At 32.8% G+C, this 21202-nt stretch overlaps 1 protein-coding gene across 3 annotated transcripts; it reads left to right on the plus strand.

The window, feature by feature from the left end:
- The first annotated feature begins 1485 nt into the window (after positions 1-1485).
- LOC132641466 (uncharacterized) lies at positions 1486-9661 on the plus strand. Of its 3 annotated transcripts, none has more exons than XM_060358472.1 (14): positions 1486-1625; positions 1696-1740; positions 1832-1930; positions 3640-3750; positions 4580-4754; positions 4875-4931; positions 6344-6480; positions 6596-6655; positions 6743-6820; positions 7520-7593; positions 8252-8322; positions 8934-9007; positions 9099-9182; positions 9464-9661. In XM_060358472.1, exons 1-14 carry the CDS (start codon positions 1554-1556, stop codon positions 9482-9484), a joined length of 1158 nt encoding a protein of 385 aa, XP_060214455.1. In that variant the 5' UTR covers positions 1486-1553; the 3' UTR covers positions 9485-9661. The 3 variants fall into 3 exon arrangements, with proteins under 3 accessions (XP_060214455.1, XP_060214452.1, XP_060214454.1); XM_060358469.1 differs by having other exon boundaries at positions 1487-1625; positions 9480-9661; XM_060358471.1 differs by having other exon boundaries at positions 1526-1625; positions 1702-1740; positions 9480-9661.
- The last annotated feature ends 11541 nt before the right edge of the window (positions 9662-21202 follow it).

Genomic DNA, 21202 nt, shown 5'->3' on the forward strand with positions numbered 1-21202 from the left:
TCCACAAATATTTCCTCATTAAGCCCACCCATAACAATACCACTACTACTACCGGCACCACGCCTAAATCTATTTGCCATTATTAAATAGAATTAATTTAAATCACAATCAAATATATCACAAGAAAATAAATTGCAACAAATTAAATTGCGGAAATTAAATTGCGAAAAATAAAGATAGAGTTGGAACGAAGGTACCAAATTGCCGGATTAATTTCCAACAAAGTGAAGGCGGCTAGAATTGCAAATCCACCAAAGCTATTTCGGATTGTTGCAAAATCACCCACTCCACCAACAATATTATAATTGCAAAATTAATAATTGAAACTAGAATAAGACTTTATAATATTTATTTGAGAGAAATTTAAAGTGGCTAATTATTGTAAAGTAACTATAATTGAGAGATTGAGATTTGAGAGAAAGAGAAGAGTGAATTGGTGTGGATTAAAATGAAAATGAAGAAGGGTTTATATAGGGGTGGGGAATGGGTTAAAGTGTTAAAAAAAAAGTTTGGGGGGTTGGGGGGGGGGGGGGGGGGGGGGAATGATTTTATGGCCGTTTGGCAACGTTGCCAACGGTCCAATAACGGTCAGCATAAGCCCAGCAACGGCTATATTAATTTTTTTTTTTTTAATTTCACCGGTTTAACCGGTCCGGTTCCGGTTTAACCGGTTCTGATTTTAAAAAAATCAAAACCGGATCGGTAAAAAATAAACGGTTAACCGGTTCTATCGGTTCCGGTTACCGGTTAAACCGAACCGGTTGACACGTTTAGATGTATATATTAAAAGTTGTAAAATCACAAAGCTAAATCACCTCAAAAGTCAAATCCAGTGGAAATGCGCGCCACATTCCAGAAATCAGTTTGAAGAATTTGGCGGGTAAAATGGAGCTCGTAAAGCTCTCAAAATTCAAGCTCCTAATTTCCTAAATTCACGAACTCAAAGTAAAAACATAACACTCTCACCTCCATAACTGATCATCAATTTTCCATGAACTACTACTATTGCAGGAAAAGGACCGAAATGCATCACAACACCTCCTGCAAACAGTACGGGTTAATTCATCCGAATCATTCATGTCTAAGCACTTATTTGTAAGTTCTAAATTCTAGTAGTGAAGGAGTTTTTTGACGTGTGAGTACAACAAAAATATTTACTCCGTTAGATTAGATTTGAAGTGAACTGTGAAAAAAAAATTAATTATAAATACCAAGAAAGTTCCATCATATCCTAAAATATGCAATACAAAAAACCATACTAGACATTAAGAAGATATAAAAATAAATAACCAAAATTACACCTCAAAAAGTTGCATCAGAGTCAAGAAATAAATTAAAACTAGTATTAGAAATTACAAAAGTTATACCTATAAATCTGAGTTCCAGCTAATTTCCATTTTAAAATATTAACTTTTGACAAACTTAAAAGACCAAAACCATTAAGGAACTATTTTAAACCTACCTTCAAATACTAGGGACTATTTTTGTCATTTTCTGTAAAATAAATGCGTACCACATTCCAGAAATCGGTTTGAAGAATTTGGCGGGTAAAAATGGAACTCTTGGTGCTCTCCAAATTCAAGCTCCAACTCCGTGCCCTGATTTCAGAAATTCATCAACTCAAAGTAGTAACCCTAACCTCTCAAATCTGCATAACTAATCATCAATTTCTACATTAAACTACTACTATTGCAGGAAAAGGAACGCAATGCGTCACATCACCTCCAGCACACAGTACAGGTTAATTCATCCAAATCTTAAACACTTATTTGTAAGTTTTAACTGAAAATCTAGTTGTGAAGATTTTTTTTTTTTGGATGTGTGAATACAGAAGCAAAAGCAAATCGAGGAGGAATTCAATAAAAAATTGGCGGAATTGCGTGCTGAGTTAGGTTTCTCTAATGATCTTAGGCATAAAATTGAAAGAAAGGTAAAGGATTGTATTTACTGCTCTTAAGAACTGATACTATTTACTGCTCTTAAGAACTGATACAGTGTATAAGTAGTGACTTTACGTGCATTCAGTAGGTGAAATTTGGAAAAAGAAAAAAAAAAGTAGCAGTAGTATTTGTTTTCAAGTTGAAAATGTTATTTGGAAATTGGAGTTGTATTTTCACATGAGTACAAATTGGCGGTATCGCGTGCTGAGAATGACAGTATTTACTACTCTATGAACAGATACAGTGTATAAGTGGTGTCTTCACGTGCATTTAGCGGGCATTTAGACATAAAAATTGTGAAATTTGGGAAAAAAAGTAGTAGTAGTATTTGTTTTCAAGTTGAAAATGTTATTTGGAAATTGGAGTTGTGTTTGGACATGAATACAATTTGGCGGAATTGCGTGCTGAGTTAGGTTTCTCCAATGAACTTAAGCATAAACTTGAAAGAAAGGTAAAGGACTATTTAATACTTATCTCTGTCCCATATCAGTTGTCACGTGTCGCTTCTCAAAAGTCAAACTGTATGAATTTTGACTAGCATCTTAAAATATATTAGTTCGATCAAATTAACATGAGAAAAATTGCAACTTGTAGTATTTATCGTATAGTTTTTTAATATCTTAATTTTACATGTAAAATATTGAATTGATCTAATCTAATTTAGCTTCGAAAATGTGTCAATTGGACTTTCAAAAAGGAAACCATGACAAATAATATGAAACGGAGATATAAATACTCATCTCTTATTACCATATTAGTTGCCATGTTTCGCTTCTCGAGAGTCAAACTGTATGAATATTGGGTAGCATCTTAAAATACAGTTTTTGATCAAATTAACATGAGAAAAATTGCAACTTGTACTTTATTGTATAGTTTTTGAATATCTAGATTTTAAATGTAAAATATTGAACTGATCTAATCTAATTTAGCTTCGAAAATGAGTCAAATTGACTTTCAAAAATGGCATGACACTTAATATGTGACGGAGGTAAAGGACTATTTGCTCATCTCTTTATTATCACACTCTAGGAAAACACAGAATCAAGCATATAAACATAGAAGTCACTCAAAAAGCTATTTATTTTAATTAACCATTAAATTTACGACTTTTTATTTTGCCGGAATGAATCTCTCTTTATTGTATAAAAAATTGGCTTAAAAAATTTCCACATCAGCAATATCTACCGGAAATATCGCCTGAATTGATTGAGTGACTTTGTAGGTGAAATGGCAATAGTTGAGTGACTTCGTAGATGAAATGACAATAGTTGAGTGACTTTTCTGTTACAAAACAAAGTTGAGTGACTTTTCTGTTACAAAACAAAGTTGAGTGACTTTTCTGTTACAAAACAAAGTTGAGTGACTTTCTGAGATAATTAGCATTAGTTGAGTGACTTTTGTGTTTCAAAACAAAGTTGAGTGACTTTCTGAGATAAAAGTTGTTAGTTGAGTAACCGTCTGAGAAATTAACTCGTGATTACCGTCTAATACTCGGACTATATTTATGTATATAAAATGTATAAAGATTTTTTTCAAAACTCTATGTGCGTGTGTGATATATGTTACGATTTTGGAACTGTCTGTGTTGATGTATTAAGAGGTGCATCTATACTCTTTAAATTCTGAATCTGCCTCTCGTTTATGCCTTTGTTAAAATGTATCATTTAGAATGACAACTAGAGACTATGAATTAAAACAGGTAACTTGCTTAGAGAATGAGAACAATTTGCTGGAGAACAAGCAGAAGGAATTGGAAGGAACTATACAAGGCTTACTTGAATCAAAGGAAGCTTTTGTGAAAGCTTATGAGGTAAAGCTTATAAGGTTAGCATTTTGTAATGCTAAGCCAGATGGATTAACATAGATTTTGTTAATTCATATATATTTTTAGTTTAATAATTGATGTTCTGGTTCATGATATTCCTGTTTTATCTGATTTTTCAGTTCTAAATTTTAACGAGGAGTTACCAAACTCTAGCATTATCAAAATGCATAGTTGTTTCTTAATAGGAAAGAGGAAATGGAACTATAACGGTAAATATCTCTAATTCCAAGATTTGGCACTGTAATTTTGTAAGCTGCAACTTGATGTTATGAGGGAGTACATGTGGTAAATGGAAGAAAGAAGTTTGTTCTTTAGGTGGCAGTTCCTTGTTTGGATTGTGTGTTAAAGTTGAATGTCTTATTAGATGAATTTCCTAAAATGTTGTACCCTGAAGCTATTTTTTCTACCTTAGAACTTAGATGTGCTGTGTCCTTGCTATCTTCCTCATGGATACTCATGTATAGGTTTGTTTAGACTTAAGATATAGTAAAAGTTGTACTCCCTCTGTTTTAATATATGTGAACCTATTTGGCTGGTACAAAATTCAAGAAAGAAGGGAGGACTTTTGAAACTGGTGATTTAAAACAAGTCATAGATATTTGTGTGGCTATAAATGATTTCAAAATGTGAATTTGTTTCCAAATTTAGAAAGGGGTCATTCTTTTTGGCACTGACTAAAAAGGAAATAGGTTCACATAAATTGAAATGGGGGAAGAAGTATGTATATAAATTGCATGATGTCTGTATATAAATTGCATGATGTCATCTCAACCAATGAGCTCAACTCTATACCTCTGCAATGTCAAACATGCAGGACTCTACTTATGAAATGAAGCGAGCTATTGAAGACAAAGATAGAAAAATTGATGTTCTATATGAAAAGTTAAAAGCTCATTTGTTATTATTCAATTCAATATCAAAGGAAGTTTCCTCCATCAATAAACTAATGGATGATGCTAGACATGCTCTCAGACAAAAAGAGGATGTAGGCATGTAACTTTCTTTTCTTAAGGTTTCATCCATTCAGTCTCAGCAATCTATCTATTCATTTGCTTACTCACTCCTATTTCTTTTCCTTTACTTTCCTCAATTTCTGTCGACATGTTCAGTGGCTGGGCTAAAGAGGAAAATGGATGAGGTTTCTACTTTTGAGAAACTTTTTGTCGGTAATTTTTCAACCTCGTTTGCCTTGGTATATAGCTCTTTACTCTTGTACTCGGCATTTTGCGGCAACGCACAATAGAATGTTACTAGAGTAGACACTAATTGATCCTGGGGACATGTTTAAGACATAAATCAATGTAGAAAGGTCATTTTTATAATACAGAACATGTGGTTCTTGTTTGCTAGAATGCTTTTCTTGTAGTGCATCTAGATAATTTCATATCTGTGGGGTATTGATACCCGTTGTCCATCTATATATCTCTAGGTGTTACTACACATGGAGCTGTATAAGCATAAAATTAATCATGAATCCGATAAGGTTTTAGTTTTCGTTCTATATATCATATATAGTCATGCTTAAGACTTCTTTTTTGGTGCAATATAGTCATTTATTACATGCTTTTTCATTGTAAATTCCATTATAGCTCATCAAAGTTGATTCGTAATGCTTTTGAAATATTAATTACAGGCTTCTGATTGTAAGAAGTTAGCTGTTGGTACCTAACCCTTTGTTTGGATGGTTGTTTCCCGTGTTCATTAATGTACAGTATGGTATGGTACAGTATGGTGTTGTATTGTATTGTACTGTATTAATGAACATAATGTTTGGATAGACTGTATCGTTTGTTGTGGTTTAATAACATTTGTATTGTTTGGTTTGACTGTATGGTACTGTATAATAACTTGTAAGTTTACTAAAATGCCCTTAACTCTTAATTAGAAAATAGTTTATATATATTAATAAAACTCAGGTAAAGAATAAAATAGGAACTTTAAAAAATAAGTAGGTAGTGAGTGGGGGTGGTGAAGGGGTGGGTGGTGTGAGGTGGGTGGTTATGGGATGAGGGTGGGGTTAGTGGCTGGTAGGGTGGGGGTGGGGTTGGATGGTGGTGAGGGGTAGTGGGCGGTGGAGGGGTGGGTGGTGTGAAGTGGGTGGTTGTGGGATGAGGATGGGAGTAGTGGGTGGTAGGGTGGGCGTGAGTGGTTGTGGGGGTGGGGTTGGGTGGTGGTGGAGGGGTGGGTGGTATGAGGTTGGTGGTTGTGGGATAAGGGTGGGGGGTTGGGGTGGGGGTGAGTAATAGGGTGGGGGTGACTGGTAGGGTGGGTTGGATGGTGAAGGGTGGAGCAGGGGTGGGGTGGGGGTGAGTGGTAGGGTGGAGGTGGGGGTAGGGTGGGGTATAATGGGGAAATGAAATACGTAACCACGGAAAAACCACCAAATCCGTGGTTATAAAACTTGAGACTTTTCATGGTTATATAACCATGGGATGAACTACGGGTTTACAACACCATACCACATAATTTTAAGAACAATAGAAACAAACATGGTTTCATAAAAAACCATACATTAATGAACTACAGGAAACCACCATCCAAACAGGGGGTAAGTAACTAATGTGCTACTTTTTTACAGAAAAGATCAATGACCTGGAAAGCAAACTGATGAACAATGAAGTGGAACTCACAATGAAAACTAAAAGAATACAAGAGCTGGAGGCAGAACTTGAGGCAGCAATTCTTAGCAAGGAGTTCCAACCAAAGATCACGCAGATATCCATTAAATAATGGAAGCAGTTTGTGCTCCCTTTCCCTTATGCTTTATTAGGTCCTAACAATGGTATTTCCCATTCCCTTCTTAATGGCATGCCACCTTAACTAGTCATACCTTCAGAGAGATGTATCTACAAAGGAACTACTTCTGCAGAACTTAATCTCAGAGAACAAGGTTTGCATAAGTTTCGGTAGGTGTATAATTGTATTTCAAATCAGATTGTTAACTTGACATGTTACGTTTTGGATGGATAATTATCAGGGACTGCGTTCTGAAGTAGGAAGCTTAGGCATTGTCATAAAAAAGATCCAGGATGCTGTCACTCGTATCAGTGAAGAGGTCTGAACACACCCATTTTTCCTCGCGATTTTACCTTTCAAATGCTGCTCGACTTTAGACCTACGTAAATTGCAGTTGCTTATGTACCAATTCCAGTAACTTTAGCAGAGAGATTATGTAGTTTTGAGCGCATCTGCTCAAGCTAGCCACCAATGACCCTTTGTGGCTAACATACGTATTGCCATGCACCTTTTGTATACGGTGCATATATTATATTTTAAGGACAAGAAATATATTGGACCAGACTATTCCATATGTGGATGTAGCGGATAAGTTCTCTGTGTTGGAATAGGTGTTATTGGAACAGTTATTCAAGAGGATGTCCAACCATTGCGCGTTCACTCTTTAGATAGACCACCACTTTAGGCTAACCGTTTTGCCTGGCTAACACTTACTCAAGTTAGAGTTTCGTGCTCTCTCAAAACGGCTGCATGCCACTTCTTGTTGTTTACGTCAGATTAATTCTATCACTACCCTTATGATGTACTACTTATATAAGGATAAGGTCCTTAATTTGTATGAGTAGGCCATCATCAGCGTTCCATCATTCCATTGTCCCTAGCTAATGTTGTTTCAGTTTGGCATTCCATCTATTTGTTGAAATATGTATTTGCTGTTGAAGTGCCGCATTCTTCATGTATTGCATTATTCCTTGGCTTCTTTTCTGCTACTATAGGCCGTATCTTTCTCTAATGCCAGGACAGAGAGACATTCACCTCAGTGGTAGAAGGCCAGGAAGAATGCCAATCAATTAGACAAAGTGAAAACTTAAGGTTTGACTGAGCCTCTTATAAACTTCAATATCAAAAGTTAATTTTCTGGTTTGATATAAAAAAGGAATGACACTGATGATTAGCAACATCCTGAATTTTCAGTTGGATTTTTCTTTTAAGCATATTTATCTTATTAAAGTAAATGCAATTGAACTTCCTAAATCAAAGTTTGTTTCTGCCTCAGCATCAAAGATGACTCTTGGGAAGCATTTGTCGTGAACCTAAAATCACCATTGGGAAGAGTTTTTCCTGAATATAACATGTAGCTAACCATTCTTAGAACACATGCTAACTCCGTTTCTTTACTAACCTGAAGATGCAGATGTGTGAGATTCAGTGCTCACATTAACTATTACCTAGCGATAGGCAAAGAGAAGGCAGAAATTCTCCTACTTGACCTTGGTTTTTTCTGAATTAGTGATTCTTTTCAACTCATATTATGTATCAAAAAGGGGTTCTCTTAACAATGACTAGATGGGTTGCTAGTAAGCAGATGGGAAGATGGCAATAAAATATACACACGGCTTTTATCTGTTCCCTCATCTGGCTCATCGTAAATACTTCAGATTCTGTCATGCATGTAGCTATTTGTATGTAGTCAATATTCTTCAATTTGTGACATTCTGGTTAACTTAAATTGTGACACTTTGCTTACTAGGATGCCCGATATTGTTCAAAGCACAAGGAAAGACTCTCATCTGAAGTCTTCTATGATTGAAGAAAGTACAGGTTCATATCACACCCTTGCTTTATGCTGTAAGAAGCATAAGCCTTAGTCTTTTGGTTTGTCTGACAATTGCTCAATTCTGTAGCTCAGTCCATTTCAACAACGGTAACCAAACAAACTACGCCCCAATCCAAGCTAGCTTAATCCTTTACACCGCACTAATATATCTTCCTACCATAAGATGCAATGAAGACTCACTGTGCTAAGAGAATATTTGTAGAAATCTTTTTGGTCCAAGTTCAGCAGCTACTTCCTCCTCCATCTACTGAATAGTGCTTTGAGCTATCTCCATTTTCATAAACAGCCACTTACCCTATCATTTTCCTCATAGGAACTGGAACCTTAAAGCTTCATGTAACTTTGTTTGCTATTTAACTTAAAAGGAAACATATATTTCCTTCGTACTGCCGTACCGGCCGACCAAGCTTATCCATTTACTTCAATGTATTTTTTAATGCTAAAAATTAGAAGATACGGCAAGTATTTAACGCCTTATGCTTCATTTCTTATGTATACTAGGTGTAAACTTGCAGTTCTGATGTTTCCTTAGATTGATTATTCAGTATAACAAGACAGCAGAAATTCACTAATACTTTGCAATTTTCCAAAGCAGCCTCACCAGAAGTTCAGGAGGATTCAATAAAGAGCCCCTTGAAGATGGATAAGATCAACTGCCATGCATCAGAGGCGAGTACATCCATCCTGAGATAATCTTCTTCCACCATATCTGTAAACAGTTTTTGAGCTTGCAGATACTTCTTCAACTTTGCAATTGCAGTCTGTTTATTCTTCCTCACCGTCAGCTTGCTCGGTGCCTCAATGTGACGCCGACAATGCAAGTGTCTCTGCTGCTTCGACAAAGGTATGATTTACTAACTCATATTAGTTCTTGTGGCATCATACTTGCTTGTAGAAAGGTACTTATGGGATCACTAATGCTATTTTCCTTACTAATTACGTTGAAAGTTGTCATTCTAAAATATAATACAGCTAGCTACTATATTTTTCATCCAACAGTTGCCTGAGAAATTCATTGAAGAACTCTTCTTTCTAGCTGCTCTTTTTTTATTTTTTATTTTTTATTTTTTTTTATTTTTTCTTTTTTCTTTTTTCTTAAAACACTTTCTATCATCTGGCTTGAAGATTACTTCTGATATAGGATGATCAGACAGAATTAGTGAACCAGCTGGATTCTGAATGCTTAACGACTCAAGTGGAGATCTTGTAAATTGTGAGATTTTGGTCTTTGTTCAGAAATTCCAATTCGATTGTGCAAGCAAACTAGACTAACTTTTTCATACTTCATTCCAGTGATAATTAATTTAGTGAAGTTTTGGTGATCCACCATGCAGTTGAGATTGGGCATTCTCTTATCTCTCTTTAGTTAACATGTTCAATTCTAGAACAAACGCTACTGTTCCGTTAAGATAGAAGTTTCCAAGTTACCATCTTCAAATAAATTTTGACTTTGCACTTATAATGTTCATAACTATTTGATATTAAGGAATTAAAATGCAATAAATATCTTCTAACATGCTATAGTCATGCACATCGTTAGAAAGTTAGTCCACATTTTATAGAAGGTCCCAAGTTATACCCATTCACATACTCATTTATTAATTGAACAGTTCAGATCTGAAAGAAGACCTAGCAACGGTCAAAACGAGTGCCTTGACTATAAACCAACTTAGTGTGCCCTGACTTTGGGACCTTTCTCAAAAGAAAATGGAGTTATTTTGCAAATTTCTCCGTCCCTAAACGGTTTGCATCTCTGGTCATTGTCAGGTCTTTTGGCTTGAGTTCCATGATTGATTATTACTAACTCATTTCTTTAATTCATGTTCCAAAGGTACTGGGTTGTCTAACAAAATTTGCAACTTAATATTTATGTCTAAATTGCCACATGTGATCCAACATCTTGTCAGATCTCTCCTCTAATTTCTTGTGAAATAGCTTAAGAGTTACACTCTCCGTCTCGGTTTGTACGTCTCAATGTTACTTGGCATCGACATGATTAAATATATTTGAAAATAAGAATTTATTTATTATTTGATAAATAAACACGTGGATGAGCCTTTTGTAAATTCTTTGTCAATAAAATGGAAAGAAAATGGTTTTTGGACCTAATTCAACCAGGGGCAGAGCTACAATATTAGGTATGAGTTCAGATAAACTCAATAATTTTTGCTTAGACCCAGTACTTGTATTAGAAAATGCATTAAATATGTACAAGTATCTAATTATGAACGAGCTGTGTTTGGTGGAAAATTCAGAACTCATAAATTTCAAATCCTAGCTCTGGTGCAAATTACTAATTTCAAAAATTTAGTTCATGAGGTATTAATAAGAAGATTATTACCCCTCACTCAACCAATGTGGACGATCTAACACTGTGGTTTTAAAATTTTAAGTAGACAACTGAAAGAAAATGCTAAACTGGAAAGTCTTACCAACTAGAAATAGCAGCTTATGGAGTGCATATGGGCTATACTGTCCTTTTTCGGTCCATTTTATAAAGTCTTCAATCCGTAGAAGAAGCCCACACTTGCTGACCCCATGCCTGGAGCCAGGCTTTGTTATTGAAGTGTCTGTTATTTGGCAGTTCTCTTGTATTTTATTTTTCTTAAACTTTTGATATCCTTAAACATTATTGTTGCTAGCAAGCCTAGTATTTTACTTCACGTGTTCCCTTAATCCTACCGAATCATTATGACCTAGACCTAAAAAATGAGTTGCACACTTGTATTGAGGAGTTCAATAGTTTGACTCGAACTCTATCATAATTAAAGAAAAAGATATTCACACTTTGCCTGGGTTGGACTTGCAAAATTGTTCACCCCTTGTACGATCAAGAACTTAATGGCTAGTTGACTACTGCCAAGCTAACCCCATAAAATGAAGGGAAATAAAGAAACATTACTTCACCTTATTATGCTAAGTCTAAGTGGAAGTGGGTTGCGATGGATGGTCTATCCACCCTTAACTGGTAATCCAGTCATTGGGGATTATTTGCACCACATGACCTTTCACGATATTATTCTTTAAATGTTGTCCCAATTAGCTCAATGGACAAAGTTTTGTGATTGAAAGTAGTTACATAAATTTTTCTTTTTTGTAAGACAAATATAACCCACTGACTAATGATGACATAATTTAAATAGTGCCTCAAAAAAGGCCATTTGTGCAACCCATTGTAGATTTAGCAATTTCTATTCTTCACCTCTCAAACTTATTTGCGATGAATGCTTTCTGGCAAAACACACACACTCAATACAAACACCTATAGTAGAACCGCTTCTTACAATTCCGAGCAAGTGCTAAGTAGCTAGCGAGTCCCTATCTTTGAGCACTTACATTATTTTTCATCTTAAAATTCGAATTCTTCAAACAGGATGATACCCAAGCTTGGTGACCATTCAAGTGGAGATGCTGAAAATTGTCAGTATCTAGTGTTTTACTATCCTTTCTTACTAATGCTATACATGATGTGATATTCCTAGCCAATAATGCAACAAAACGGGCAGTTTCATTATAATTCATCTTTGTATGCTATGTGCAAGATAACAAGATGGCTTATTCTCTGCCTAAAAGATGTTAATTGTGATCGAGATTTTCTTCCCCTTGAAAAGTATAGGTAGTATAGGTGGTTCAAGATTTGAACTTTATGAGTTTGAGGTGTCAATAAATTCACTGATCATTTAAGTTATTGGGTTCTAAATTTAATATTTGTACATATTTAGTAAATTTTTACATATATATGGAGTGTGGACCAAAGCTATTGATTCGACCAAACTCGCATCGATATTACCTTGTATATGCCTTATTGAAGAGTGGCATATATATCAACCACGTAATACAAAACCATGAAAATATTTCTAGCATATTGAAGAGTGTCATACATACATGTCGACCACATAAATTCAAAACCATGACAACCAACCAATCATGAGAATTGACGTGGTTAATAAACATGCCGTTCAATGTTGGCAACCCACTTAGCGACGATAAATGTGATACATCAAAACATTGGTAATTGACCATTTCTGGAGATTTTTGAAGATTATAGGGTGTCCTTATTGACAAACCTTAGCTTTAATTTGTTTGATTTGTAATGTATGGATATAAAAAGCCACAGAATCAAGTTCAGTAGCTTAGACCTTTTTTTTTATGGGAAAAACAAACCTTCCTGCACTCAATGCATGTCTACAATAATTGCATGAAATGTATCATTTTTTTTAAAAGGTAAAAACTTATTGATTTACCATGGTTAATTAATTTTAAAGAGTTTAAGTTTCATGCCTGACAATGTAAATTTTTTAAACTATCCAGTCACTTAAGATAATGACAAATAAATCTATGCTAAAATATTAATTGGTAACATGATGGAAATGATAATTAGTCTATTATAATAGGTTAAATATAAATTAATAGTGTAAAAATAAAAAAATTACATAGCGAATACATATTACTTGAACCCTAATTAAATGTATGCAACACATGATTTTAATCCATAAAACAAAAAATGTTGTTTAATCTATGAGCCGCCTTTTCCTAAGATGCATGTGCTTAGTTCTTAATATATCGTGTAATCCTTTGAATTTTTCCTAAGCTTTACCCAATATTTTGCTTAATAAAAATCAAACTCTTTAAATCACCCATAAGCCCAAAAGATCTAAAATCTTTTAATCTATAAGCCGCCTTTTTCTCTAAGATGCATGTGTTTAATCCTTAATATATCTTGTAATCCTTTTATTTTTTTTCCTAAAATTTACCCGATTTTTTTGTTTAATAAAGATCAAACTCTTAAAATCCCCTTAATTTGCAACTAGCACTTTCCTGAATTAAGATTAGGTGCATGCATCGGACAAAGGTAAGACTTTAGCTTTGCTATTTCTAAACCCCATTTACTTGTAAGTTGTAACTTTTCCTTATTTCATTGTAGACCATTACTTTTAAATTATTTATTCGAGGTGTTGGTTGAGTAGAAATTCAGCTGGACAAAACCAAAGCATGCTATATCTTATATTCTGTAGATATAATAAAAGCAAATTCGTTACATAAATGTCTGTTGGCAATTCGGCCACGATGACAGATACAGCTGGCAGATGCAACAAAATAGATGACCTTTTCAACAAGATAAAAAAACTTTATTTAGCTTTACGTTTTCAGTTTGTCCTTTCCTTGCAAATTCTGAATTCTGATTCTAAGGTAGCTCAAAGGTGAATTTCGAATTTAAGTTTTATGGGTTTAATCTTTAAGATTTTTAGTATTGAACTCATTATAAAATTAAAATTATGCCGTTTAAAGGTACTATCCGTTGCAATTTTATTGAATTTGTATAAATAAATTTACGCTTCGATTAAAAAAATATTGAGTTCAGATGCAACTGAAACTTCAACAATGTGTCTGCCTTTGATCAGAGGTTACTAGAAGTGTTATTACAGTAAAGGAAAATCAAAAGTGTTATGCATATTCGAAATTACTGGAGCTAAAATTCCATAACTAGATTCCCACCCTGATATGGGCATTCACCGTTATTTATTCTCGCAAAGATTGTATCATATTCCACTAGCTAAGATGATTTCTTACACGATTGTGATCGTTAATTAACGAATGTCATCACAAGTTGCCACTATTTAATTTCTTTGCTTTTCACCTAGTTTAACAAAAGGTTGTGATAGACCTATTAATATCTCCAATTTTTAATTAGGATAGAATTGCTTTTGGTAGGGAGTGTTTTACTCTCAAAGTGGAATTTCAAACGTGAATCTAACTAATCGAATCTCAAAATATGTATCAAGTGCCGAATAGAGTTAAAAACTAAAAATAAATTAATAGAAAGTAGAGAAAATTTAATTGGACAACAATTGATAGGAGGTTATTGGGATTCAACTTGTGGCACCATGTTTTGAATTTGGATCGTGCCCTTAGCAACCAAAATAGAACTCCCTCCGGATAAAAAAAAAAAAAAAAGTCCACTTAGCCTTTTACACACCCTTAAGAAAATACTAACTCCTAGACAAAATAGGTAATTTGACTAAACTACCCTTAATTAAATAAGCATTGAGATTTGATCATATAACATTTAATAGGGGCAAATCTGGAAAAACATGGTTAATTCTTTTTTTATTTGATAAGTGAACACTTTTTTTTTACCCAAGAAAAAAAAAGCTAAGTGGACACTTTTTTTGATCTGGAGGGAGTAATAGATAAATAGCACTATTAATTAATTCGATTACTATCTGCATGCAGTGACCTTTTAATGCTAATATTAAATTTCCACAGTCTTTAGCTACATAAAGAGTCGTTTAAATACTACTGGAAAATTAGAATTAATGAAGTGGCATACCTAAGGTCAACTCAACTGGCACCAATTAAATGACAAAAAAAACCTACCTTTAAATATGGTATAATCAATCAAGTTGTAGAAATAAATTGAACGAAAGTAGTAATAAATGATTCTCGTAAACTGATGAACCTTTTAATTGTATTTATTCGAATTTAATAAAAATGTTTCTAGAAATTTTGTGTATCCCAATAAGTTCTTTGACAAACCCTTGCCGTATGGCTGACGCTGCGGGAATCATTAAGGCTGTACTACTATTTATTTTTCTTGCAGTTAGTACTAATTAATTATCAAATCTCTTTCTCTAAGTTCAGAGAGTTTATATTTTGTACACCAACGATTAACTCCCTTCGTCCCAAAATACATGTTATCGTAGCAAAAATCAAGCTTATTAATAAATAAAATGTGAAGTTCACTAAATAACCACTATTATTACTAGATGTTTCTAAGAATTGAACAATATTAAAGAAGATTATTTCTTTAGTGCTAAGGGCATATTTGGAAACACTTGTCAACTTTTGTCTTGAATTCTTAATGTAACACTTATTTTGGGATAAATTTTTAATTAAAATGACACTTAATTTGGAACGGAGAAAGTATAAATTATTTTTACTATCAGATTAAGTTATCTATAACTAGACTTTACATGTAACTTTTCATAACAAGATTGTTTTTTTTAATATTTGAATTAGTATATAAATAAAATAATAAGTTTAATATAGTGAACGTTCTTATTTAAAATACAAGAAAGTATGGTAGGGCGATGAAATTCGTGATCCATAATTAAAGATCTTTGGTCCAAACTCTAGAATGAAGAAGTTTCTGATGGAAAGCATTTTGCTCCTAAATCGATGTGATTTCTAGATTAACCAAGCAAGTAAATTTCAATTACTAAATAAGATAGCATAACTCTTTAAAATAATCACTTTTCGTAATAATAAGTGATAGTAAGTTCATGTTCACTTAATAAGCACATCATTTGCCAAAAGTTTCACTCAAGAGTTCATATTATATTTTCTTTTCTTTTCTTTTCTTTTTTCTAAACAATATGAAATGAGTAGACTTTCCAAATTCTACCACTTGCGGGTTGTGTTTTTGTATTCCACAAAATTTGCGGAATATCCGTATGTCGTGCTCTCCTTTTCTTTTTTCCTTCTGTTATTGAATAGCGCGAAAAAAAAATTACAAGGTCAATATATTTTAATTTATATAACAGATTAGTTGTTTTTCTTTAGGTTTTTAATATCACTTATTATGACTAGTTAAACGTAATTATTTTTTAGAAGATCTGATGGTGTAAATATTTAATACTGTAACTATATACTTTCAAAAAGTTTAACGTAGGACCACAAAAATGCGAGAAAATGATATACTATAGTAATTAATTTTAAAATAGAAGAAAATAATCCTACAAAGATCTTTTATATTATTCTCTGTCACTTTTTTTGTATTGTGTTTTTTGTAAAGAAGTTCTTACAATTTAAAAAAAATTATAATGAGCCATAAAATGATTAATCGGGAGGAAATGCGGTCTTACACTCTGACTGATGCATTTGAACTAACAAATAGTAACAACATAAAGATGGCACTATCAAATTGAATAGAGTACCAAATGACGTTCGACTAATATGCAGTGATAGCAATGATACTGATTTTACTCTTTTTTCAACAACTTGGCATATGTACAACTCCTCCATATATCAATAGAATGATATTTCAATATAACGTATAGTCTTTTCACTTTTTACAAATGTTAAAACTTTATAGTACTTTTTGTCCTATTCTGCGATACTTTACACACTTTGGATATCTAGGATATGTTATGTGAGTCAGTCCGCGAGAAACAATTGATGCATATGAGGTGGTGGACGATGTAATATTACGAAATCTTGATTTTGTGGTATTCTCAATTTTGTCAAGTGATCTGCATAAATATTACCTTGTCTTAATTAGTATATGAATTAGAGAAATCCCGAGCTCAGACATGAGATACCTACATTCTTCTATTACACATGATTAGGGTGACTTTCGAAAGCATTTTTCACACTTAGTAACATCAGAGCGTTACTCGAGTCGGTTTCAAAATTATCGGTTTCAAAACTAACTTCCTTCAGTAATTTTTCCCCAAGGTTAGACCGTCGTGTATAGCCCACCAATCCAATGTAAAGCTTGATGTTGCTTTCGTACCAAGCCGTCCATAAATCAGCCTATCCACCTTCCCTTGTCATCCCGCTAATACTAAATTGGCATGAAACTCCCGTCCATATTAATTTTGATAAACCCGAAGGAGGGAAAGACCAGCTTATAATGAAGATGGGAGCATCACACTATATGACTATTGATTGGACGTGACAAACATGTATTGGATTTTTTATAAAAGGAGAATGATTTTCTTGCTCGTGAAAATAAGAAACATACAGTGCCATGGTTATTAGGAAAGTGATTTGGACTTTGCGTACTAAAATGGGTGTTAAAAACTAATGAATTGAAAGTCTTAGCTATCGATCTTTTTTTTTTCTTTTTTTTGTTTTCGGTGGTTGAATGTTTTTCAGAAGGCTTCTCATTATTTTTCTGTTTTCTCTTTACAAAAAAATGCTATTGCTTTAAGTACAGTGTCAACAATGAATGATGTGTTCCTCTAGACTATAATTGTCTCCTAACTATAGACAAACAACAAAACTATAGACAATAATGAGTTCGAATAGTGATGTGTCTATATACTTGTATCCTAACTATAGACAAATCCACCATAGAAACAACAAAACAAATTCTTGGTCTACTTTTTCTTCTTCTTTTTACTGGTGCCAGAAGGACCTGGTATATACTCATCGCCACCGGTGCCACGAGAAAACAACAAAAGTATCAATTTTCTTTTAGTATACTAAATTGCCTAATCCTAAGTGAAATGGGACTGACCATTTTGGTAATGGTAATATGAATCCTAACCCTGAAAGGTTTAACATTTTGGCAACGCGGTGAGTAGTAGTGTTCCAAGCAACATTTAGCCAACGCGGTGAGTACTAGTGTTCCAAGCACATACTAAAATTAATTATTCTTTTCTTTAATTATTCATCTTTTTATTCTTTTTTAATTTTGGAATTATGTGCTTAATTGAAAAAATAGGTTAAATAGAATGAGTTTTTTCAATTAATCACATCATACAAAAATATCTAAGAGCTGAAATATTTTTCTTTTAGACTTTCATTTTTGTTCAAACAAATGATTGAATAATTTTTTTTTCTCTTTTATTTATAACAGGAGTTTCTTTAGCAGTAGATGTTGTTCAAAGAAGTTCTAACAATTCGCCTACCATATTACTAATTGATTAAACTTTCTTTTCTAAACTAGTTACTATCAAGAACTGCTCAATAAAATTAGTGGCCTAAAGCCGATTTGAATATGAGGTCGTTGTTCTTTATTTGTTCATACTTGTTGTTTATAGTGTAGTATTTTTTAAAAATATAGCTAGTCTTTAACTTCATATAGTAATATTATTGCTATTATTTATATTAGTAAGGATTAATTCAAGTTAATAAGATGTTAACCATGTGTTTGCAATGCAACTCGTTGGATGTTGTTGTAATAATAGTAAAGATTAATTCAAGTTATTAAGATGTTAACCATGTGTTTGCAATGCAACTCGTTGGATGTTGTTGTATAAAATTTATTTACTAACATGAAGATGTGACTCGTTTAATTCAAAAATTCTATAAAAAAGTAGGTTGTTTTTCTCTCTTTCTTTTTTTATAAATATCCTTCACTTTTTACTTTTTCTACAAACTATAATATTGTCCAAGTAAAAATAAAATCATAAGATACACTATTAACTAGAAAAAAGGGGCCTCAAATTTTTGGTGGCTTAAAGCAAAGACTTGATAGTCTCCCCCTGAGCCATCCATGATTAATAGAAATCTTACTTTAAACCTTTCTTGGCCCCAAAAGCCATCCATGATTAATATAAATCTTACTTTAAACCTTCTTGGCCCCAAAAAATCAATATTTAGGGAACTTCAAAAATATTACCACTAGTAATATATGAAACTTACTTTTTTTTTTCTTTTCAATTGTATATGTAACTTACAATTCTTTCTACGGTACGCATATTTACTTCTTGGTAATAATACTACAGAGTATTGTGTGACACTACACGTTGTTTCAGTAGTTCACAATTATAATTTATTGTCTTTTCTGTCGGTTGTTTAATCAAATTTATTGTTTCCAATCAAACCGTGTATGCATAAACATAATACATATAATAGAATTACTCTCATTGTGAATTCTTCGATTCTGAGGGGTGCATCTGGTATGAAATTTTCTCTCGTATGATTGGTCAAAATATTTTTTCTAAGAAAAAAAGTTTTTTAAAAATTAAGAAAATTACTTTCCTAGTGAAACTAGGAAAAACAAATTCAATATATATATATATATATATAAATGACCTATGCTCATTGACTTCTCTCCCACTCAAACACTCCTAGCCCTCACCCATTGACACCCCTTGACCACCTCAACGCCCACTCACCCCACCCCACCCCACCCCATTCCGCCTCACCTCTATAGTGTTTTTCTAGATTAATTATAAATATTTTTTGATAATAGTTTTTGTTTAGTTATTAAACATCAGAATATAGGTAAGAAAACTATTTATTTTCCATGAAAACGGGAGAAAGAAGCATGGCATTGTTAAAGAAATGTTTTGGAGCATTTCAATGATATGTTTCCAATTTACACTTTTTTCACAAATGAAAAAAAAGAAGACGACAAGTACAATAATCCAACAATAATATGCCATAGCTCCAAAAGAAATGATGGTAAATGTGGGTAGTGAATACTGATATAAAAGACTTGTCCATAGGATCCATGTGCCATTATTTAAGGACGTACAATATTCATTGTCCATATTCATTCATATTCATAAAAATTGGAAAGGGACCCTACCTCATTTCCAATGTCTCAATCACATTAATGACATGATTTTTAGGAGCCGTTTGGACATGATTTGAAATCATGATGTGAAATCACGAGATCAAATCATATTTAAACATGCAATTTAGATTTCTTAAGTTATATTTTTCTTATAGTTGTGAAACCATCAAAACTTTCTCAATTCTTATACAATCTTACTAAATAAGCAAGTCATAGTTCATAACAAAATTAATACGCTGCTAGAAGGTCTTTATAAGAAATACAACATCAATTGATCAAACTTTAGTTCAATAACAAGGAAAATTAAACATGAATAGTAATGTAACAACTCTTTAATATAATTCTCCCACATGGTACGAACAATCTCTTAATGCCGAGCATGCATTTCCCGATCAGATGACTGAGAAGCCGAACCAACATTGTTACATTTGAAAATTTTATGGGTCTATTTTACAAAATATAAATTTATGGGTCAAGTTTTACATTTAAAAATTTTGAAATCATGAAATCCCAAATCATGCATTTTTGAATGATTTGGGATTTCATCTTATGAGATGAAATCATGAGATGAAATCGCATGTCCAAACGCTGATTTCATCTCCCGAGATGAAATAATGAGACGAAATTACATGTCCAAACGCCTACTTAGTTGTTTTCTTTCTATCTCTTGCTTTAAGTGTGTCTTCACATTGACACCTTTCACTACATCTTATAGGGTTGTATGCAAAATTTTGTATGAATAATGTTATTGGTCAATAAATATAATTTTATTTGTACGTGAAATTTTGATCTATAGGAATGTGATAATTTTAATGGTTTTCTCTTTATCAAATTGATATTTCGTCGTTTGTAATTGATGTTGATCTGTTATATATATACTTGATTAATTAGTTCTTAGAAAAATATTATTTGCATACGTGTATATACATAAAAAACTTTTATGAAACAATGTCGAATGATACTCTTGTATGCAACTTTAAAATGTTAAATCAATAAGTGAAAAATATTATCGCATTATATAATATATATAATGAGTGTGACATGATTTTAACTGAAAGCAGTGACTATGCAAGGATGGATTTAGAGGCCTGGATACGAGTTAATGTGAATTTAATAGCTTTTGTATTGACTTTATATATATATATATATATATATATATATATATATAAAGAAGTAAACTAAATATCTATACTTATTTTACTATACTACGTGCGTTGCACGTGTCAATAATTTTTTTTTTAAAATATACAAAAATAAAATAAAAAATTATGTGAAATAGCAATGGACATTAAACATGTTAATTTGAGTTATAATTCCTATTAATAATATTACCTATACTTTTCTTAAAGCAGTCAAAATATGAATTTTTATATTTATATTTAACCTCTGTTTTTGGTTGAAATTCTTTGATGGTTTAGTTCAATCATAAATAAAAAATTAGATACCCTGACGTTATCATACCCCTCTTCGTATGCTATTTTTCTATTGTGACATTTTGATTCGTCACCTTTAGTATTTGACATATGTAGCACTTTTATTGAAATTTAAATGGCAAAATATTATACCAGGACTTCCCACTTTTCCTAGATGGCTAGACAATAAAACTTAAG

This window comes from Lycium barbarum, chromosome 5, assembly GCF_019175385.1.
Source record: "Lycium barbarum isolate Lr01 chromosome 5, ASM1917538v2, whole genome shotgun sequence".
NCBI classification, from domain to species: domain Eukaryota; kingdom Viridiplantae; phylum Streptophyta; class Magnoliopsida; order Solanales; family Solanaceae; genus Lycium; species Lycium barbarum.

Excerpts from the sequence above, each read along its gene's own strand:
- LOC132641466 (XM_060358469.1), top strand. The coding sequence starts at position 1,554 with ATGGAACTCTTGGTGCTCTCCAAATTCAAGCTCCAACTCCGTGCCCTG. Across the intron at positions 1,931-3,639 it reads GGCATAAAATTGAAAGAAAG|GTAACTTGCTTAGAGAATGA; the intron begins GTAAAGGATTGT and ends GAATTAAAACAG. Across the intron at positions 4,932-6,343 it reads TTTTGAGAAACTTTTTGTCG|AAAAGATCAATGACCTGGAA; the intron begins GTAATTTTTCAA and ends ACTTTTTTACAG.